Source organism: Ruditapes philippinarum, unplaced genomic scaffold, assembly GCF_026571515.1.
Source record: "Ruditapes philippinarum isolate M1 unplaced genomic scaffold, ASM2657151v2 ctg4266_1_1_1_1, whole genome shotgun sequence".
Taxonomy (NCBI): Eukaryota; Metazoa; Mollusca; class Bivalvia; order Venerida; family Veneridae; genus Ruditapes; species Ruditapes philippinarum.
The window spans coordinates 54,661-79,069 of NW_026860776.1; the positions used below are offsets into that span (position 1 = coordinate 54,661).

The 24,409-nt window shown below is 31.6% G+C and overlaps 1 protein-coding gene across 1 annotated transcript; it reads left to right on the top strand.

Moving 5' to 3' along the window:
• Window positions 1-7,350: 7,350 nt before the first annotated feature.
• Window positions 7,351-23,084, top strand: LOC132713341 (sulfite oxidase-like). The gene is made up of 2 exons (XM_060695894.1): window positions 7,351-7,657; window positions 20,891-23,084. Exons 1-2 carry the CDS (start codon window positions 7,459-7,461, stop codon window positions 22,372-22,374), a joined length of 1,683 nt encoding a protein of 560 aa, XP_060551877.1. The 5' UTR covers window positions 7,351-7,458; the 3' UTR covers window positions 22,375-23,084.
• The last annotated feature ends 1,325 nt before the right edge of the window (window positions 23,085-24,409 follow it).

The window sequence follows — 24,409 nt, forward strand, 5'->3', positions numbered from 1 at the left end:
TAAACGTTATTGCAAACCTTTAAAGGTATAATTTCATTTATTCTAACACCTTCCCATCAATTTGTAGATATTTTGCATGTTTTAAGACACTTTGTGTTGTTTGGGTTTGTTTTTTTTAGAATATTATTAAGTTACTGCTTAATTAACATATTTTTATTTATCAATTTAGTTCTTGTAAAATTGTTAGTTTCATGTGAATCTCTATGTTTTTGGTGTTGTTATTTTTTGTTGTTGCTGTTTTTAGTTATCCCGTAAAGGGGGGATCTGTATTTTTTTTTTTTTTTTTATGTTCTGTGAAATTGTTAGTTTGCAATGTGAATCTCAGACTGCTTTTTGGAGTGGTCTAATTTGTTGTTGCTGTTTTGAGTTATCCTGTGTAAGGGAGGATCTGTATATATTTTGTCTTTGAGGTAAGGAGATGAATGTATTAAACAGACAAAACATATGAATTAAGACTTTCTTTTCTTTGAAAGCCCCATTTGGCTAGAAATGCAGTTCTGGGATCTTGCTGTCTACAATTTGTTCTGAAATACAAAAATTTAGTTATATTAAAATTATATATTTTTTTAGGGTTTGGTTTTATGTTGCACCAACACAGTTAATGTCATAATTTAACTCATAGTTATTTAGAAGATATATTGACAGGTCAGATAATTGCCAGGCTGCTTTCATTATCTGAACAAATTCTTTACTTTTGGATTGTGCCATCTCAAAATTAAATAGTTAAAAAGGAGTTAACAGTGTATTAACACCTTGTAAGGTAATTTGTCACACAAAAAAATGATTTTTCTGGAACAATGGAGTGAGCGTATAATTTAAAATTTTGCACAGATGTTGTTAGTATAGACCTTCATCAGAAAGTACAAAAATCTCAACAAAAAAAATACAAAAATCTCAACAAAAAAATATGTCCAGACCTATCGTCTCAAAAAAACGTCAGCAGAGTCCCTTTAAAATTGTATGACATAATAAGTGACAGTTTCAAATTTTAAAACATTGCAAATTTACTGATAAATAAATTCATTAATGGTATATTCTGAGCACAAGGTTGTTTAATTGACACAAACTTTGTTATTTAGTTTTATCCTTTATCATGTACATATTGTTTGACTTATTCCAAATTTTATGTTAATTAATTTGATGATTCTGATTAAATTTGGCTTGTGCATTTACTATTTTGAGGGATACACAAGTTTTGTTAACTGTATGCAGTGTTTTCCTGAATTTTTTTTGTGTGCACATTATTTTTGCAAATTAAAGGAACATATTTTCAATGTTGTCATTTGAAATAAAATTCATGTTTTTGACTATTAATAATGTGGCTAATAGTGAATAAAAAGTTAATTTCTAAAAGGAAAATGTTTTGATTGTCTATACATGTATATAGGTCATTTCCAGTTTATTGGAGAGGTCATCAGACCTCTCCACAGTGTTCAGACTGATTGCTGGCGGCGTCCATTTTTGCGTATCTGATTGTAGTGAACGAATCCCATTTAAAGCGTAAAATCATTAGCAGCAGTCTACTAAAATTGTTTTGCGCATGCTCCATTTCAAAATACGACTTAACTTAAACGAAAAATTAACATCGAAGTAAACAAACCAGTACATAGAAAAATCGGAAAATATCATTTACGTTATTTAGCGCTACGTGGGTGTTTCATTCTGTTTTAATCTTTTAAACTGTATAAATCGATTACCATATTGTTTTCTGAATAATGTTTTACTATTTCATGTTCCGATATTTAGTAACAGTGAACATTTCAGGTACAATATCACCATGCACTATCATATATGACCGATTGAACCATGTACCGAAATCTTGCTGTTCCTTAAACTTTTGAACCGGTAAAAATAACGCAACGGAGATTTTTTTGGTGCAAATGGCACAAATTTTACAAAAGATTTTCCTCAAATATTGTGGTTGGGGGCATGCAGCTTTATATACTGTGTATTCCAATCAAATGATATAAACATTTTTAGCTCACCTGTCACAAAGTGACAGGGTGAGCTTTTGTGATCGCTTTTCGTCCGGCTTCCGTCCGTCCGTCGTCCGTCCGTAAACTTTTGCTTTAAATGACATCTCCTCATAAACCACTGAGCCAATTTCATCCAAACTTCACAGGAATGTTCCTTTGGTGGTCACCTTTAAAAATTGTTCAAAGAATTTAATTCCATGCAGAACTCTGGTTGCCATGGCAACCGAAAGAAAAATCTTTAAATATCTTCTTTTAAACAACCCTAAGAGCTAGAGCTTAGATATTTGGCATGAAACATCTTGTAGTGAGTGTCTACTAAGTTTGTTCAAATAAAAGCCCTGGGGTCAAAATTGGCCCCGCCCCAGGGGGTCATTGATTTTCCCTATATGCATATAGTAAAAACTTAAAAAATCTTCTTTTAAAGAACCCAAAGAGCTAGAGCTAAGATATTTGGCATGAAACATCTTCTAGTGAGTGTCTACCAAGTTTGTTCAAATAAAAGCCCTGGGGTCAAAACTGGCCCCGCCCGGGGGGGGGGGTCATTGATTTTCCCTATATGCATATAGTAAAAACTTAAAAAATCTTCTTTTAAAGAACCGTAAGAGCTAGAGCTTAGATATTAAGCATGAAACATTTTCTAGTGAATGTCTACCAAGTTTGTTCAAATAAAAGCCCTGGGGTCAAAATTGGCCCCGCCCCAGGGGGTCATTGATTTTCCCTATATGCATATAGTAAAAACTTAAAAAATCTTCTTTTAAAGAACCCAAAGAGCTAGAGCTAAGATATTTGGCATGAAACATCTTCTAGTGAGTGTCTACCAAGTTTGTTCAAATTAAAGCCCTGTGGTCAAAATTGGCCCCACCCCGGGGGGTCATTGATTTTCCCTATATGCATATAGTAAAAACTTAAAAATTCTTCTTTTAAAGAACCATAAGAGCTAGAGCTTAGATATTTGGCATGAAACATCTTCTAGTGAATGTCTACCAAGTTTGTTCAAATAAAAGCCCTGGGGTCAAAATTGGCCCCGCCCCAGGGGGTCATAGATTTTCCCTATATGTATATTGTAAAAACTTAAAAAATCTTCTTTTAAAGAACCCAAAGAGCTTGAGGTTAGATATTTAGCATGAAACATGTTCTAATGGGTGTCTACCAAGTATGGTCAAATAAAAGCCCTGGGGTCAAAACTGGCCCCGCCCGGGGGGGGTCATTGATTTTCCTTATATGTGTATAGCAAAAACTTAAAAATCTTCTTTGAAAAAACCCAAATAGCTAGAGTTTAGATCTTTAAGTAAATATCTACAAAGTTTGTTCAAATAAAAGCCAGGGGGTCAAAACTGGCCCTGCCCCAGGGGTGTCATTGTTTTTAACTATATGTGTATAGTAAAAACTTTAAAAATCTTCTTTTAAAAAACCCAATGAGCTAGAACTTAGATGTTTAGCATGAAACATCTTCTTATGTGTGTCTACCAAGTCTGTTCAAATAAACAAATAAAAGCCCTTGGGTAAAAATTGGCCCGGGGGGGGGGGGGGGGGGGGGCTATATACAGGTGAGCGACCTCAGGGCCATCATGGCCCTCTTGTTTTATGTTAATCTGGGACTTAAAATTGTTTGATTAACAAACTTTATGCTAGTTTTTGAAAATGTAGAGGAAATGTTTCCATATACTTACCAAAACATAAACCGAAAAGGTGTTTATTGAATTTTATTAGAAAATTTTTGATACTACTTTCAATATAAATACATGTGTATATCATTTATGTTAAATTTAGTTTGATGACATAACACAAATTGTTCTCTTTTAGAAAAAGTATCTCTACTGTAATGCGCTAAGAAAAAAGTCCATTTCTCCAGCATAATTTATAATCATTCAAAACATTTAAAAAATGAAGTGTAAAACAAACACTTTCATTATGATACTATATTCAATATATATAATAAATTCTATTTTTTTTTAAATAATTGTAATTTATAACCATTCATTGTGTCTTTTATGCAAAAATATCCCCAAATATTTTCGAATTAAACAAATCTTCCACAGCAGCAAAAAGACCTCTCGCATGCTTCTTCAAACTTGTACAAGACTGTGGTCAAGGGGTTAGAGTTGATGACTTCTTATCCAGTTACCTCTCTGGCGTGGGTTTGATCCCCTGGAGATGCTTTGGTAGTTTAGCGCGGAGGAAGGTAGTCTAGTACTGGTGTAATTCTCCAGGAACGATGGTTAGGAAACTACCCGCCTATATGACTGAAATACTGTTGGAAAAAGGCGTAAAATGAAACAAACAAACAAAAAAACAAAACAAAACAGAACAGTTATAGTCCCTTCTATAAACCTCTGTCTGCTTGGAACACTTTTTATCTTTTTATCAGTAAAAAAAAAAGAGAACTTGTATAACACAGTAATATAACAGGAGTATCATGACCTTGAACTTTTATTATGACTTGAGTGGATTTCACAGTAATAGCCCTTTAATGGTTTAGTTTTGTCCAGACTACTTCTCTTATACTACTTTAAAAAAAAATAATATGCAATTTGAATGAAACACTTTACAGGATTCAGTACCTCAGGTACTTGCGCATATTAAAAGGGTTTTCCAGTTGAATGATTTTTAGCTTGTCCCTTTAATGAAAAAAGCATTGTAGTACATAGTACTACATAGTAGCTGCAAACATGCAATTGGTTATCATCAGGCAACACATGTAATCACTGATATAGCTCTTGTCTTAATTATAATGAAGTATTTCCCTTTCGTGAATTAAGATGAATTAAGAGAATAAGTTATGTTATCTTGTTTTGTAGGATTATATTTTTCACTTTCTATAAATAACACAGAACTGACACCATAAATTCAATGGCCAAAAACAGTGTATCACCATTTTTCAAAAAGGTGACTTCAGCAATTCAGTTATTACTGGTAAAGGCTTTTCTTGGAAGTGCAATTTCTTACAAAGCAAAGAAAGGAAATTTTAACAAATGCAGAGACTTTTCTTAAATTTTGCATGATTTTAAAGAAACAAATTTATGGATAAAAAATTGGGTCACCATCCTTCTGTTAAAGAGTTATCTGCCCCTTCAAGTGAGTATTTTGAGTCACTTTCAGGAATTCAAAATAAAGCACCTTTATACCTTATTTATTTTAAATTATTTTTCAGTATTTCATTTACATTCATTACAATTAGGTTAAATAATTGGATATAATTTAAGATACTGTGCTATTTTTCAATGAGTTAACATACTGAACTGTTCTTCAAAAAAGGGGTGTAAATGGAAGATAATTTCCCTAACAAAACATACATCTTCAGTATATATTATGTGTACTTGCTGTGTACATTTTGTAAGCTAGATAGTTCACAAGAAAAGTATGTCTTTAATACACAGCATTCGGTGTATCTGCTCTGTACTATTTCAGAAAGTACACATTATGTATGCAGGAGGATACAAGTACACTTCAAATACACCACACAATGATGGCTAGTTATGAAAGTACACTTGATGTACATCACAATAACCTAATACCTTTGAAAAGAAACCTTTCACCTTGCATACACAACAGGATTTCCTGCCTTTTTTGTTACCAGTAGCAACTGCTGGAATAAAAAATGACATATATGTTTTCTATTCACAATGAGGCTGAATATTACTGTATTTTATTAAAATGAAATGGATGACAAGTTATCTTACGAATATGGATTAATTAAATGTGAGTAGGAAATAATGATTACGTTTAGTAAATGGATTTTTCTAAGAAATTCAGTTGTGAACAAGTTGTGAAATTATTGAAAATCATTTTGAAATTTAACTTTCACGTTTTGAATAATTTCAAATTTATGGTTATTAACCAGCATAGGATGGCAACTAGGATAGGGAATTAAAGCAGGTAGGAGTACTGCATTTTATGTTAATCTTTTACCTCTCTTGTATAATTTTGGGGTGAGGTAATAAGCCAGGACTGCTGGTGGCAGTTTTCACTACATACATTTCATATAGATCTACCCTGCAAAACCTATTTGCAGCGCATACACCGCAAGGATACACAGTATTTTCACCAGAAGGGTAAGCTGCAGTCTCATTTGCATGTGAAAAGTGTATATGTTGTGTACATTGTATATATACTGTTTCTGTAAGGTCGATCATTATGAATTTTATAAAGATCCATGATAAGTTTATGTGCTCCGATTGACAAATATACAATTTATTTAGAGTTTTTAACTAGTTTGGAGCTGCACACACCAGAAATGTAGGTAACATCATGTCTTTGCACACACTAGGCTAAGTGTTTGTGGAGAACTTTACTTATTTTAGTAGATCCTTAATAAAATGAAAGGGATAGATTTTGATAAGTTAATGATTAAAATCATCGCGGCATAAATGACACTTGTAAACAGCACGAGTTTACTGTCTAGATTACCAGAAAAACTTAAGGTGGCCGAGTCCATGTTTCTGTTTTGAAATATGAAGTCGTCCGCGGTATAGATGGATACCGAAAATAAGCTATTTTCGCGAAAATAAGATCGCGGCTACGAAAATAAGATTTATTTTTTAAATAGTGCATTTATCTGTTGAAATGATTATGTAAAATATATATTTATGCATTCATTGAATGATTTTACAGCAAATAAAAATTTCAGAACCAAAAAAATATTTAAAAAAGTGAAGTTTGAGCCGAAAATACTATCGTACGAAAATAGCTTAAAGCGAAAATAAGATCGGGTCTACGAAAAAAAGATTTATTTTTGATAAAATGTATTGAAAACGTATTTTTGTTGTTATTAAATGATTTGTATGAATGAAATAATAAAGAATGAAGTATTTTGTAATGAAATATTAGACGTATGTGCGGCATATATGGTAATTTCCCAAATAGTATTTGATACTTTTCACTACAAACATTTCTTGTCTCATAAGAGAATTTTTCATTCTTAAAACTTATTTGCAAAATCATTAAAAGTAAAGTTAATACTATTTTAGTATAAGTTATGAACCATGTAAATCTTATATATATTTTCTTAGATGCCATCTTGAGATGCTCATGCGTTCTTACTATACTAAATTTGGTATATTTACCATATTTGCCGCACAAACGTCTAATATTTCATTACAAAACATTTTATTCTTTATTATTTCATTCAAACAAATCATTTAATAACAGCAAAAATACGTTTTCAATAAATTTTATCAAAACTAAATCTTATTTTCGTAGACCCGATCGTATTCAAGCTATTTTCATACGATAGTATTTTCGGCTCAAACTTCACTTTTTTAAAATATATTTTTAGTTCTGAAATTTATTATGTCATTCATACAAATCAATTATTAAGAAACAAAAATACGTTTTTAATACATTTTATCAAAAAATTAAGACCGTGTCTATTCTTCAGACATGCGCAGTTACGCTTGAGCGTGACAACAAAAAATATTTGACACAGATTTAAAGGCCTTGCTAAATAGTATTTTTCGGAGGGCGATTTTGTTTGCAAGGAAACATGATGCTTTCAAGAAGTGTTTCCATTTGTAGGAATGCTTATCCGCAGTTGTCATTTAGCAAGTCGCGCATTTTACCTGTGGTCAATGTTGGACTATTCCAGCTAAATGGTAAAGAAAATTACAGTGGCGGAGCAGGTGGGGCAACAAATACAAGAGGACCTTTGAAATGGGGAGCAGCAACAATTGGTGGTGCACTAGGTAATGGTTTTGTTAAGTGTCCTTTCCGTTAATTTTATTCATCATTTTGATAAAAGCTGAAATGAAAGCGTCAGTGTCCGCGTCCGCGTCTGCGTTGGTTAAAGTTTTTTGTAAAGTCAAATATCTCAATTATTGCTTGAGATATTCAATTGAAACTTACAATACTTATTTATAGTAACAAGGTACATCAGATTGACAAGTTGGATAACTCTGCCTACAATATTGACATAATTATGCCCCTTTTTAACTTAGAAATTTTGGTTAAAGTTTTTTGTAAGTCAAATATCTCAATTATTGCTTGAGATATTCAATTGAAACTTACAGTACTTATTTATAGTAACAAGGTACATCAGATTGAGAAGCTGGATAACTCTGTCTACAATATTGACAGAATAATGCCCCTTTTTTGGAAGGAAATTTTTTCAAAAAAAAATTTCCTTTCTATATTAACGGTCTGCCCATATTAAAAAGAACGAACAACACCTAATTGACTTCTGTTTAAGCTCAATAGAAAACAAGTAGTAAATGCGACCAAGAAAGTAGTGCAGCAGAACTATATGTATACTTTCAAACGTGGATGACTTGAAGAAAAAGATGATGTTAAAAAAAACTTGAAATGATGATATTCAATGATAGCTTACATCAATGGAACATAATCTTAAACGTGTACGAAAAAAAAACATCAGTATTATTACGCATTAGGCCAAAGAAAAATTTGTGTCCATGTACCTATGTACAATAAATTGAATATAAATAAGGTGTAATTTTGTAGCAATATGCTGAAAATTAAATAAGTAACGAAGGGAAAAAAAGTTTTTTTTGTAAATTTTGCAATTTTTTGAAAAGTTTTTTCCACCCCGAATTTTTTAGCGATAAACTCAAGAGGAAAAAAATGGACATATTGGGGCCTTAAAAAACATCTATTTTGCAAAAAAATGGTTGCAAAATTTTCATAAATCAAACGTTTGGAAAAAAATTTTTATGTAATAAAAAAATTTTCTACAAATCTTTAAAATATTTGGAAATTTAAAGGTACAAATTTGGGAAAATTGGTTTAGCTAAAAATAGGGCACCGTTTGGCCATCGACGAAAAAAAGTTGTTTTTCATTTAAGACTAGATTTCTTGAAAAACATCGCAAGGTTTGTGGAAATTTTTATTTTCTTGTTCAAATCGTTTTTGTTTTAGTGTTAATTTTTTTAGAAAACGAAATTTGGCAGGGGTTTTAAATTTTTGAAATTTTCAGGGAATCGGGCCCCCCCCACTCGGGACAAGGGGCTTAGTAAATCGCCCCCTTTTAAACCATATTTAGGGTTAGTTTGATTGTTTAGTTATAAATATTTTTTTGAATTATCTTTAAAATAAAAATTATCTGAAGAGAAATTTAAAGCAAGACAATATATGTTAAAATTGTCATAATGGTTTTTTGATTGATTTTTTTTTGCAAAATTTTTTTGTATTAAAAAATTTTTTTTTTAAAATTTACAAATGCTTTTTTAATGTATTTTTACAAAAAAACGGGGAAACAAATATGCGTTTAAATTGAATTCTTTTTTTCTTTAAAAATTTACTCCAAAAGGGGGCTTTATCAATAAATTTTTAATTCGATAATGTTGTTACATGTGTGAAATTTTTAAACCTGAAAGTTATGATGAAAAATATCAAAATAAGAAAATAATCATTACAGTAAAATTAAATTTTGGGCCCCAGGACCCCTGCTGGTTGGAAAAGGGTGAAAGGGCTGAGGGCCAAGTTTTTAGGCCCAGTGACCCGATTCAATTTAATGTTGATTTTTGTGGTTTGCTTTTCATATTTTGTTATAGACTTCTATTACATAAAAAAAGTTTATTTATTAATGTTGGAAATTTTTCGGTCCTGTTCAATTTATATTTTTTAAATCTGGGCTTGAATAATTCAAATCTGTGGAAGCGCAAAAAAAAGAGGCTGAAAATTTTTTTTTTTCTATGGAAATATAGTTTTAATTTGTAAAACAAAAAGTTGGGGGCAATTTTTGCAGTTTTAAAATGAAAATTTTTTATAATTTATTTAACTTTGGCTACTTGAAAATTTCGTGGGGTTTTCTTACCTCTTTTTTCTAAAAGCTCTATGATTACATTAAAAATCCCCGGGCAATTCTTTTTATATATCTATAAACTTTTTGATATCTTGTTATAATATAAAAGACGACATCTTTTTGAATTATTGGAAAACAATGTTCTTTTTTGTAAAAAAGTTGAAAATTTAAATTTTCCATTTTTCTTTATTTATTTATTATTGAAAAAAGCTGAAAATAGTCTCAAAGTGTATAGGCTAAATTTTCAGTTTTTTATTGGGGAAAATTTTTTGTTTGTCTGAGCTTTCCATTGCGTCAAAAAAATTTAACCCTTTTTTACTTTTTTTAGATTTGGGGGTTTTTTTTTTTAAAGGCCAAACCCTTCAAAAGACCGACTAATTAATTAACTTGACCCAAATTTAAAATTCAAGGTAATGTCTAATTTCTTGATTTTGCTTTGTGCTATAAAATTTTTTATTTTTTTAATGCTTGAAAAAACAAATTTTTAGGGGTGAGCTGATATCATAAAAGTCCTGAATTTTGTTCGAGTTGTACGAATAATCAAACCAGAACTTTATTTTCTTGTTTTGCTTCCGAGAAAGGGGTTTAAATAGTTTTTTCTTAAATTTCAGGGCAGTATAGTAGATTAAAAAATTTTAAAATTTCGTTATTATATTTAATTTCTTTTTGGTCCCAAATTTTTTTTATCCAAAGAAACGCTGTATCTCTTAAAAAATTTTGTGCGTTTTAATTTTTTATGAAGTACAAAATCGTAATTTTCGTTACCCCCATTAGTGATTCTATTTTTTTGGATTCATAAAACTTTATTAAATGAGTAAAAAAGTGAATTAAAAGGAATAATTTCGAATTGTTTTTTTCCCTGTTTAAGAAAATTGAAATTCCCGTCGGTTTTTATTTTTAAAAGCCGGATTAACATAAAAAATTTCTAGATACTATAAAAAACTTTAACTTGGACATTTTTAAAAATTTTTTTTAAAAAGTGTAAGAATTGGTTTTGATCGATGGCTGGTCGGACTATTAATGAATTTTTTTATTTCCAAAAAATTTCCAAAACATTCATTTTTCAAAAATTGTTTTATTCCTGAAAAATACAGTAGTGGTAGGCTTTTTTCGTGAAAATTGGTTCCGAGGAAAATTTTGTATCGGGCTCTGCTATGCTAATTTTTGAAATTCTGTTTAAAATTTTGATTTTTAAACTAAAAAATAATGGAAATATAGTTTTCTAAAATAAATATTTTTTTTTAGAGTTGGCCTAAAGATTTTTTGAATGTGAACGGGAACGATTTTAAGGATGCTTTTTGGCAATGACAAAGAAACATGAAGAAAAAGGCTAAATGGAATGTCATCTGCTAATTGAAATGGGAAAAATTGAAAAAAGTTTCTTTCAAAACATGGGATTTGAAGAGGTAATATTATTAGGTTTTGTATTTAATTTTTTTAATTTTTTTTCTAAAAGTTTTTTTTTTTGACTTTTTTAAAATGACACGGCGTTTTTTTTAAATCAGTGACTTTGTCCCGGTTTGACTTTTGTACAAAAAAACCCAAATTTTTAAAAAAAAATTAGGGATTTAAAATTTTTATACAAAAAATTTTGGACAAATAAAAGCAAAATTTTACATTAAAATGTATTTAGGTTTTCCCTTTTTTTTCCTTTTACTAGGGCAAATTCCCTTTAAAATATTGTTTCACGTAAACGTGTACACTCCAAATTCGATTAAATTTATCTTTCCACAGCCAGAATCTAATTTTTGAATTTTTTAAAATTTTGAAATTTGGGCCCAAAAAGAAAAAACCCCCGGGGTTTTAATATTGTTTTTTATTGATCCTTTCACTTGAGTTAAAACTCACTTTTTCTTTTTGAAAATCTTTTGAAATTTGGGTTATGTGCCCGAAATTAAAATAGGGCACCCGGTCTTCCTAACCGTAAAATGGAAGAAATTGTCTGAAAAATTCCCCCCCCCCCCCCCAAAATTTTTTTTTTTAAAAATGTGGAAATTTTTTAAATTTTAAATTTTTTGGTTAATTTTTCTAAACAAATATTTCGGAAAAAAGGGGGTTATTATTTGAACAGTTAAAACAGAGCTTAGGGGAAAATAAAGTAGATTGCTTCATGTCGGAAAAACTTAAAAATAAAAAATTTGGGTTTTTAAAACTTAAAAAAATTGGTACCGGGACTGCCCCCCTTTGCAATGTTGGTATTTAGTTTTTAGGTTTATTTTCGAAAGTTTTTATAAAAAGTCCCTGATTTTTATTAAAAAAAATTTTAAGGGAAAATATCCCTCTTTTTCCCCAATAATAGAGAAACTTTAAAATTTGATATTTTAAATGTATAAAATTTAAAGAGCCACCAGTTTTTCACCAGGAAAAAAAGACACTTAACATTTTTAGCCTTCCTGTCACAAAATTTACAGGGTGAGCTTTTTGTCCTTTTTGTGGCTTTTTTCCGTAAAATTTTACTTTAAAAAAATCTCCTTAAACACTAAACCAATTTTATCAAATTTCGGAATTTCCTTTTGGACCTTTAATATGTTTATAGAATTTAATTTTTATCAACCTTTGCCTGGCAACCAAAAAAAAATGCTAATATTTTTTTAAAGAAACCAAAGCTAGGCTTAACAAAAATCTTTTTTAAAACCAAAAAGCTAGGCTTTTGAATTTGGATGAACATCTTCTAGTGGTTTACCTTTTTTCAAAAAAAAGCCCCCGGGGGTCAAAATTGGGGCCCAAAGGGGTCATTTTATTTTCCCTTTTTTGCATTTAGTTTAAAAAATTAAAAAACTTCTTTTAAAAAACCCAAAAAAGCTAGATTTAGAATTAAAATAAAATTTTTGGTAATGTTTTTACAAAATTTGTTTAAAGCCCCGAGTCAGTTTTCCGCACGGGGATTTTTTCCTTAATTTTTATGCAAAAAATTAAAAACTTTTTAAAAACCCAATAGTGAGTTTTTGATTTAATGAACATCTTCTGGAAATGGTACAAATTTTTTAAAAAAAAGCCCCGGGGCAAAAGGCCCCCCCCAGGGGGTTTTTTGTTTTTCATAGTGTATAGTAAAAATTTTAAAAAAATTCTTTTAAAAACCCAATCAGAGCCTAAGTTTAGATGAAAATTTTTATGGGTTCCAAGTTTGGTCAAATTTAAGCCCTTGGGTAAAAAAGGGCCCCTGCGGGGGGTGGGGTGCGAGGGCTTTTTTTTACTTTTATTTTGTGTAAATTAAATTAAACTTCTAAAGGGGGTCTACAATTTTCAAAAAAAAGCCTGGGGTTTAATGGCCCCCTCCAGGGGGCTTATTTCCAGGCCCCTTGTTGAAGTATAAAAAATCTTTTTCAATTCAATTTTATTGAAGATTTAAAACTTGGCACAAATTTTTATAAAAGCGAGATTGTGCAAACCAACCCCCACCCCAGGCAGGTCGCATGCCATTCAAGGGCAACAGTCTTTGGAAATATATTTTGTCTTAAATTTTTATTCCTAAAGATTTTGAAAAAATTTTCCCCCAATTGTCACAATAATGAAGATGTTCATGGGAAAAAGGGCACCTGCCCCAAGGTCAAGGACATTGGGGCCAATTTAAATTGTTACGGGGTTTTCGTGTTGGTCCAAAAATTTTTATTTATTTAAGATTTTTAATAATTGGCCCAAAATTTTGTTATAAAAGGGGGTGATGCGCAAAAAAGACCCCACCCCCAGGGGCAGGTCACATTGCTATTCAAGGTCAACATTTTTATTTATATATCCGTTCCTTATACCTTTCTTATCTTTTAAGGATTTTTTTATTCCCATTGTTACAAAAAGGGTGGTTTATGCCAACATCGGTCACCACCAAAGGGCAAAATACCTGGGGTTAGAAAAAATACCCGTTATGGGTTTTTTTTGTCGGTCCTAATTTTTCCTTATCAAAGGTTTTTTAAAAATTGGCAAAATATTCCCTTTAAAAAGACTGTGCCTGCCACCCCATCCCCACCCCCAATCAGGGTCTTTTTGAGGTAAAAAAAATTAATAGTTTTTAAAGGGGTATTTATTGTTTTTCCCAAAGTAAACTTCTTATAGTTCAAGGGGAATTTTAAAAAAAATTCACAAATAGTCCATAAAAAGACTATATGTCAAGTAAACACTCACCCATGCCCCCAATTTAAGGGACCCCTTAGAATAAATAACAAAGTCTTATATTTTTTTTTCACCTCCAATTTCTTTAGCTGAAGGATTTTTGAAATTTTCTTGGAAAAGTTTTCCTTGATGAATTTTCTGAAATGACCCCATAATAATAATTTCAAAGAGTTTTTTGTTGAAAAACCCAACATAATGGGAAAATTTGAAAATTTTTTTTAAAAATTTGGGAAAAAAACATGACTAAAATTTTGCATGATTTTTGAAAAAATCCTGCTAGGGTCTTTTCAAATTTTCACCTTTCAGTGAGAACCCTTATTTCAAAAATTTTAAATTTTTTATTTTTTCTTATTTTTAAATTTTATTTGGGGAATTTTCTTGGGTTGGGGAAAAAAATATATATTTCAATTGGGAAAATGTCCCCAAAAAAAAAGGGGTTTTAAAATGAGCCAAAAAATCCGCAAAAGCTTTTATGATAGATTTTTTAATTCAGTATTTCATTTTATTTCTTTAATAAAATTTTTGTTGCATTTTCAGACAGTTGTTTATAAAATTTTGGGGTGTCCCCTTTGTCCCTGGGTCATCTTTTGAATAGCCAAATTTTTTTTTTAAAAAAAATCCCTGGCGGGCGTTGTAATTGTGGATCAAAAAAATAAAAATTAAAATGGGTATATTCTTAAAAAAGGGGGGATTTTTTATAACATTTATCAAACTTTAATGTTATATGTTTTCTTCCCCAATTGAAGCTTTTTGGTTCTTCGTAAAAAAACGGGTCGTTGTGCCCTGGTTGTTTAATATGTAATATTTTTTTACCCCCTAAAAAAAAATTTTTTTAAGAGGCATTCAAGTCCTGTGGGGCACATTTCTACTTTTGACTATATTTTGTTGTATAATATCAGTCTTGTATGTAAAAAAATCCTTAAAAAAGACCTCCACCTCCTATACCACTGGCCGTTTGCATTAAAGCTTCTTTCATTCAGATTGTTATAACTTGTGGTCACCTCAATATGTACCAATAATTTTTTTTAAAGGACTCACTGCATTGAGGTTTTAAAAGCCTTAAAACATAACATTTGAATTTCTTACAGAAATGAGCCGGGGCACTTGATACAGAAATATATGCAGCAGATAGCTGAAGAAAATATTTTGAAATAAAATTGAAAATCGATTTTTTATGCTTTTTTCTCAGCCTGATCTTGCGTGAAATGTGTTTTAAACGCTTTTATTTTGGGTCATTTTTTTTACAATTTGAATAATTATTCTTGAAAAAACGAAGTTTGCAAATGATCTGAAATTTTTCTCAAGATAAGTGGTCAAAATATACATCAAGTGGTACATTAATCTAGAAAATAAATTTCAGTCTCATCATGTCAAAAAAAAACTTCAGTGGAGTTCCTTTTACACAGTTTATCTGACAAACTAAATTTCATTATCTCCATATATTTAAGCATTTATTTTTATATCACATATATATTTTTACTTTTATGCAAGTTTTGACAATAAAAGTTTATTTTAAATCATTGTTCTTTGTTTTGCTATGACTTTAACAGCATGTACATCAATTTCATACTAAAACACAATTAGTTATGTTTGAATTACACATGTAAGCACATGATGAGCTTTTCTTGTCCTTGAGTTTAAATATAAAAAAGTCTCTTCATTAACTATGATTAAATAATGCTTATGGCATGGTCTTGAATTCCTATGAAGTAGTTATATAAGTCATGGCCGATTTAGGTCAAACTGAGTGGTTCTTTGTGTTCATAATGCAGTAGTATTATCTATTAATTCACTTATTAGAAACAGAATTGCCTATGATTTCAACTGATTATGAGTGTCACAACTTATGGGTTTGGGCCCTGGGCCAAGAAACTAGTTATCAGCCCACTGAACATGAGTAGTGCAAAAACAGAAACAATGACGTCACATTTTGTGTCATCAAATCAGCAAGCTGTAGATTGAAGCTTGCACATATTCCTTTGTTTTTAATTCACACACATTGGGAATTTCTATGAAAATTTCCTTCCAACAGTACTTTCAGTGCTTTGATTATTTAGAAATTTTGGTTAAAGCTTTTTTGTAAAGTCAAATATCTCAATTATTGCTTGAGATATTCAATTGAAATTTACAATACTTTTTTATAGTAACAATGTACATCATTTTGCAAAATTGCATAACTCTGTCTGCAATATTTGCAGAATTATTTGCCCCTTTGAAACTTAGAAATTTTGGTTAAAGGTTAAAGGTCTTCAAAGATATTTACTTGAAACTTTACACATGTACTTAGGGTCATAATTTGAGGGTCATAACTGTATGTCACTGACCAAGTTCCATAACTTTATCTTGTATTAAGGCTGATTCATATCCCCTTTTCTACTGTCTCTTGGTTAATGTTTACATGCAAGTTTTACATATCTCAATAACTATTAAAGATATTTATTTAAAACTTCACATATGCATTTAGGGTCAGAATTGTAGGTCACTGACAAAGATCCATAATTCTATCTTGCATTTAGGCTGATTTTTCTTCCCTTTTTCAACTTAGAAATTCATGGTAAAGTTTTGCTTGTAAGCTGTTATCTCCATAACTACTGAAAGGTTTGTGCCTTTTTATGCCCCCACAGAGTGGGAGCATATAGCGTTGCACTTGTCCGTCCGTCCGTCACGCCGTACGTCCGTCCGTCCGTCTGTCCGTCCGTCCCGAAATCTTGTGAACGCAACTCCTCTTAAACCGTATGGCAGATTTTGCTTAAACTTTCAGGGATGAACAACCTTAATATGTAGATGGTATTAAAGGAAGGAATTTTCGCTGCGACCAAATTTAACAGAATTATGGCCCTTTGTTGATTTTTTCACCATATACTATGTAGAAATTTTGTGAACGCAACTCCTCTTAAACCAGATGGCAGATTTTGCTTAATCTTCCAGGGATGAACAACCTTAATGTGTAGATGGTAGTAAAGGAAGGAATTTTTGCTGTGACCAAATTTAACAGAATTATGGCCCTTTGTTGATTTTTTCACTATATACCATATAGAAATTTTGTGAACGCAAATCCTCTTAAACCGGATGGCAGATTTTGCTTAAACTTTCAGGGATGAACAACCTTAATGTGTAAATGGTAGTAAAGGAAGGAATTTTTGCTGCGACCAAATTTAACAGAATTATGGCCCTTTGTTGATTTTTTCACTATAATTATACCATATAGAAATTTTGTGAACGCAACTGACCTCTTAAACCGGATGGTAGATTTTGCTTAAATTTCCAGGGATGAACAACCTTAATGTGTAGATGGTAGTTAAGGAAGGAATTTTTGCTGCGACCAAATTTAACAGAATTATGGCCCTTTGTTGATTTTTTCACTATATACCATATATATGTTGTCAGTGGGGGCATCCGTGTCCTTTGGACACAGTTCTAGTTTTGGGACAATTTTATGCATAAGCAGTGATTTACTTAATAACAAGCCTTTGTACCTTTTCTGTCAATTTTATGTATGCATAGGTAATTAGTATTATTATACTCAATAAAACACCCTTGTGACATTACCTTCCAAATAGTCAAGCCAATACTGTATAATTAGACTCTTTCTAAGGCCTATAACATGAATTTATAAAAAAAAATTAGTCCTTTTGTGAACTTAGAAAATTTAACATTATCAAGGCTGAGGCTTTACTATCAAGCACTTAAAATAGTCGAGTGTGCTGTCCTACCGACAGCTCTTGTTTAATCTTGATATCTATTTGCAGTAGTAAAGCTGTCACAATTGGGGTATGGATGTACATTTCAATTTGCATATCAGGAAAAGCATGTTCTCAAGAAATTTTTAGGATCTTAGGGTCTATATGACACCATTCTAGTGAAAGCTTACTGAAAAGTTATCAGAGATAATGTTTTTCCTTGTTTAAGTGACTGTTACTTTACTGATGTATAACCTTCCAATAAAGAATTGTATGGTAAAATATACATGTACATACTAAAATTATAGCTTTTGAAGTGCAGTATATATTATGACTTCAAGATATTGAAACAGTTGTCCAACTTAATATCCATTTTAGCAGACTGACAAAAAACTGAGTCTGTAAATTAATTATTTTTAGAAAATTATTGCGATTTGTAACTGGCTAAATAAAGGATTAGTGGAAAACACACATTTCACATATTTTGAACTAAAATGCTAGCATTTTCTTTTTTATCGCCATAATTGACATTGCTGCTAATAAATGTAGTCAAGGTGAATGCAAGATGTGCTTACAGTTTGGTTACATGACAAATAAGGTCAAAAATAAAAAAAATTCTAGGGATGATTGAAAAGTGGTTGTGATTGAAAACTGGCAGTATGTGGATAGTACACTCCCAGATTGCAGAGGTAGACCTGTTCACAGTACAGGAACTTGAAATTCTATCAATATTAACTAGCTTAAGGTCTTCAGCGTACCCGTATATATACTATGACATGACGTGAACGCTGAAGATAACCCCAGATGGAAAGTCCACCAATAATCGTGCCAGGAATCTGACACGCTCGTATTCATTCATCGAACATGCCATGAAGTAAAGTGAAGCATACCTTGATAAAGCTATATATAATCTGTTGATAAGCCAAGGATGGACAAATAAAAATCTTATTATGAACATAAACTACCTAATAGTTTCCGACAGGTAAAAAATTCGGCAATTGGCCGCAATATTGCCAAAATGATTGACCTTTATGAACCCATGTGCTTCCAATATTTTTATAAATTACTTTTTTTAAAGATATTGAAAAGGGTGATTTACTGACTTTTGTATTCAATAATATAATATTTAAGTAGCCTACTAAAAAAATAATGAAAATAAATAAAAACATTATCTTGAATAAAAATATCGAAATCATGTCAACAAAGATGTTCTAAATTTAGTACACGACTCTATTCTAATCGGTTCCCGCGAATGACGTCATACTAGGTCTCGCGTGGCACCTAAATGTCATGGCCGGCTGTAGTCGGCGTAATTGATGTTTTACAATTAAATAGGCAATTTTAATGACAGTATTAATATTTTGATACTTTAACTGGTATAGAACGATATTAAAATAATTGTTTTATCGTAAAATACACAGGAATTGATCGGGTCAAATGTAATTGCAAGTGAAAAATAAGAATAAATCAACTTGTGTTATTCTGGTTAGGTTTCGTAACGGGTCTAATCCAAAACTTTTATGCCGCATCAGATGAAAAACAAAAATGTTAAATAGCGGCTTATAAAGTTTTGGAAGCCAGAACTAAATATTAACATGCAAAATATACCCCCATATTATTTATTTAGGGGGTATATTTGGATATTATCATTAATATTGGTTATTTGATAGAATTTCAAGTTCCTGTGGTCAAACCAATTCATTGAACTTTTACTTCAGCTGATGTCTCAATTCAGTATATATATATATATAAAGCCAATAGCGCATTCACACCCTTAGCTAAAGAGACTTCAGCGCACAGGTTTATAGTAATGGGTCAGTATTAGTTCTGGCATCCAAAACTTTATAAGCCGCTTTTTAATATTTTTCTAGATGCATTCTAATAATTTACATAAGATTTCATTTATTAGCTGATGATGAGAGAGAAATTTTTTTATAACTTTACTGCAAGTTATGGTAGAAAAATCTGTAAGCTGATTGGAAAGTGGCAGTATGGGAATACTGCTATACCAGTTTGCCGACATATAAAGCTATGGAAGCCAGAACTATCTCACCCTTTATAAGGTCCCATTCCCAATCCCAAATAGCCTTTCCCCCCCAACCCTCCCCAATCAAAAGCAAAAATTCCCAGCAGCAGCCAAAAATTCAAAGCTGTTAAACCTTCCTAACTTAACATTTCTCAAATTGACCTAAAAAATGCTGAAAAAAAATTTCAATTTATACTGGGGAGTCTTTTTCCATAATAGCCTGAAAAATCCCTGGCCATCGGGACTTAAGATATATTAGCTTATACTTTATAATTATGTTGTACAGAAAGCTAAACTGATATTAAATATAAATTATCATGTATGTTATGAGTTAATGATCTGTAGGTCTTTATATTATAAAAATATATATAATGGGTAGAAACATACTATAATATATACGATAGTAAAAAAATTTAATGCATGAGAAAAGAAGGTCTGACAATATAAAGTGTAAAAGTTAATGAAGCAATTCCTTTTAAGTCAGCAATTCAGTATTGAAAAACAGTAATGGGCCAAGTATATATGCACATCATTTCTCATTTTCAACTGTAGGTATTCATTTGAAAAAGAATTAAGACACTTTTATAATATGAAAAGACAAAAACAGTTGTTTGCAGAAGCGTTGAAACTTAAGCTTATAAATTGTATGTATGTATGGCAAGAATGATTAATATTTCAACCATAACTGTCTAAATATCATCCTTTACCAGGTTTTACAATTACTAAACATCTTATTTTTTGTTATGAATAAGACATTTTCACTATTTAAAGTTTTAGATATTGCTTTTAATTCTCAACATGTGGTTACCATGGCAATATCAGTAGAATTTTCCAATACTAAGTCCTAAATTATATTTGGGTTTATATAAAAAAGTCTTGACTTTCTTAGCTATGTAACTTGATCCTATTATTGCCCTTTTTATGAATTCTAAGACAGATAATTGTATTTAATACATAATTATACATAATAACATAGAAACCATGGGTTTGAATTTGTTTAGAAAACCTTACAGAAAATACATCCAGGACCATGAGTTAAAGTAACAATCTTTGAAAATTGCATGAATGTTTCACTGAAATTTTAATATCAATTTATAATTATAACCATATTAAGAAAATATTATAAATGAATGTTTAAATGCCTATATTACAGTATTTTAAATAGGCCTCTGTTATATAAGATGAAAAACCCCAGTATCAAATCCTGGGCATGATTCAAGGTCATGCTTGTTAATGATCTGAAAGATGTTAGTTTTTACTTGAGTGAGTAATGAATGTTGGACCATAATGACCATCTTGTCTGCTGTGGTCCTTTTTCTCATCATTTTCTCTTTTAATTTATGTATTTCAGGATTTGCAATATTTCTGAAGACTCAGTTAGAAAGAAACACATTATCAGCTGCAGTTGAGGAGGCGGGGACAGTACGCCAAGGTCTTCCAACGTACACCATGGATGATGTGAGCAAACACAAGACAGAAAAAGACAAGGTTTGGGTGATTTACAATAATGGTGTGTATGATATCACTGATTATATTGCCCAGCATCCTGGTGGAAACAAAATTCTTCTTGGTGCCGGGGGTGATATAGGTCCATACTGGGATATGTATGCCCAGCACAAACAGCCAGAGATGTATAAATTACTGGAAAAATACCGAATCGGAAACATACTGGAACTTCCTAAGAAGAAGGAATCCAGTAAAGATGACCCATATGCCAAGGATCCCAGGAGACATCCAGCATTAATACCAAGTGCAGAGAAGCCATTTAATGCAGAGCCACCAGTCTCGTTGCTAACGCAGGATTTCTTAACACCGAACGACCTGTTTTTTGTACGGAATCACATGCCTGTACCGAATGTTGACATTAAGGACTTCAAACTTGACATCTCTATTGAAGGTAGTAAAAAATCAAAGGTGCTGACATTAGACGTCCTAAAAAAGAAGTTTCCAAGTAAAACTGTGGCGACTACACTGCAATGTGCAGGAAATAGAAGAAGCGATATGGTTGATATAAAACCAGTTCGAGGTCTGAACTGGGGAATCGCAGCTATAAGTACCGCAGAATGGACAGGTGCCACTCTGAATGATGTGCTTCGTTACTGTGGTATTGACCTCGATAAAGTTGACTGTGAACATATTCAGTTTGAAGGGATGGATGCGGGACCAGACGGAACTACGTATGGTGCATCCATTCCAATCGAGCTTGCCAGAGACTTGAAGAATGACATTATTGTGGCGTATAAAATGAATGGTGAAGATATTCCAAAGGATCATGGTTATCCTTTACGTATAATCATTCCAGGAGTTGTCGGAGCCAGGCAAGTGAAGTGGCTAAACAAGATCGTGCTTAGTAAGGACGAGAGTTTCAGTCACTGGCAAAGGCGTGACTATAAAGGGTTTAATTCATCTATTGATTGGCATAATGTTAATTTTGATACATCCCAATCTATTCAGTTCTTGCCAGTGCAGTCGGCAATTTGCGAGCCAGAAAATGGGCAGACCCTGGATGACAATGAAGAGGTCACAGTGAAAGGTTATGCATGGAGCGGAGGTGGGAGAGGAATTTATCGTGTAGATGTATCTGCTGACGGGGGTAAAACCTGGGTTAGTGCTGATATACAGCCTAATGGGCAGAGCCCATATAGGTCATGGGCATGGACATTCTGGGAGGTCACTGTACCTATTCCAAAAGGTCACAAAGGAAAGGTGCAGCTTGTGTGTAAAGCATGTGATTCACAATACAATGTACAGCCAGATAGTGTAGAGGGAATCTGGAATCTTAGAGGGTGCCTTAGCAATGCCTGGCATAGGATTACTGTCAACTGTCCAAAGTAGGGTTGCAATTTTAGGTTTGATTTTTTTTTAAAAATGATATAAATAAGTGCTAAGGAAATTGTTCTTTCAGAAGCTTGTAAAGAGTTACACCCTTTACCAAGGCCTTATTTTTGTGGCCATTTGTTTTAATTAATTTATGAACAAGCTAAACTTAGTAATGTAATGTGATTAATTTCACAATGTTATTTCAAAAGTGATTATTTTGCTACGTATGTTTAGGTGATTATTGTTTATTTTTTCGATTATAAGTGATGATGATGATGATGATGAAAATTGACATTTTACAGTAAAGTCTGGGGACTAGAACAGTATGATAGTCAAGAAATTATTTTAACTAGTTTGTAATAGAGATAGAACACATGAAGAACTTTAAACTAGTCATTTCATTGAGATTTCTTTCATTTCAACAATTGCAATACAAAATCAAAGATGTGTATATAGCTTTTAATATATTTGCAGCTATAAGTGAATTTTGCTCAGTCTATTAACTGGTAACTGTTGCATGGCCATTGTCAATGCATCTGTTTCTCAGTTTAAATGACCTGTGCATGTTTAAGTTGTTTAACATGAACAAAAAGTCATGTGTCTATAATCAAAGATAATCACTAAGATAAAAAAATCTTGTTACTGCATCATACATGTAAAGTCTCCCACACATAGCGGGAAACTCCCACTTTCTGCAGCCATATTTTCAAAGATTTTTCTTTAAATGAGGGGTATTTTCACAAATTAAAGAAATCTACATATTTTTGAAGTCAAAACTTCCTTCTTTGTTTATTGCAAATTCTAAAATCTCCCTCTTTTTGGAGAGAAATCTCCCACTTGATCATCGAAAAATATTCACATGTATGCTGCATCGGTTGGTGACATGTTTTGGTATAATTATAATATGAGTGTAAATAGCTTATCATATTTCTGGCAATATTGTGGCATTTCTGATTATAATCATAATTTGAAAAATTCTTTAAAATACATGTTATGGTCAGTTTCTATGGTAACCATCAAAGATTACATAATATTTATTATGTTACGATCTTTTTAACAAAATGTTATATTTGTTAACTATGTTTGACAAACATAGTGTTTTATTATATTTATATGATTTATTTTTATCAATAATCAGAAACAAGAATCAATAATCAATAGTGCCATTTTATAACACATTTATGCAGTATCTGTACTTTATTGATAATATGATTTTATGATATGTCATTATTATGAGTTGGATTTAATATAGGTGGATAGCAAAATTTATGACTGGCATTAGAATTTGATACACTTTGTAATTTGCCTCAGACAGATACAATATGAAAGATATTGTATTTTACTGTCTTTCTTGTTTTAGATAGTAAGGTACATGATTGTAGGAAAGTGAATAAATGTTATCATCTTTCACATTAGACAATCTTGAAATAGATTTCATGTGTAAATATTATAACTGGTACTTGTACTAAAATTAAAATACTGCCAAAGATGTACACTAGTGTTGCTATTAGTAAGTGCTTTAATAATCTAGTTTAGTTAGGTTAGTAAAACAGGCAGGTAGTTCAGTGGTTACGTACAGTCTGACTCTCCCAGATTTAATCTCTCATTACTTGAACATAACCTATTAAGTCTTGCATCAGACTCTAAAACAAACAGTTGTTTAAATCAGCATAAAAACCCAGAAATACAAGTGACAATAATTATTGCTTACTTCTGGAATGTAGAATATTAATGAGCCACATCATGACAAAACCAACATAGTGGGTTTGCGACCAGCATGGATCTAGACCAGCCGGCGCAAATGCTGTTCGCTTACAAACCCTATTACAAGTAGAGAAACTGATAGCGAACAGCATGGATCCTGATCAGACTATGTGGATGCGCAGGCTGGCCTGGATCCATGCTGGTCGCAAACCCACTATGTTGGTTTTGTCATGACACGGCTCAATTTTAGTTTAAGACAGCACAGTTACATGGAGAGATCAGTGTGTCTGAGTAGTTAAGGTCACTGACTTCAAACCACTTGTCCCTGATTGTTGTGGGTTCGAAT

Excerpts from the sequence above, each read along its gene's own strand:
- LOC132713341 (XM_060695894.1), top strand. The coding sequence starts at position 7,459 with ATGATGCTTTCAAGAAGTGTTTCCATTTGTAGGAATGCTTATCCGCAG. Across the intron at positions 7,658-20,890 it reads AACAATTGGTGGTGCACTAG|GATTTGCAATATTTCTGAAG; the intron begins GTAATGGTTTTG and ends TATGTATTTCAG.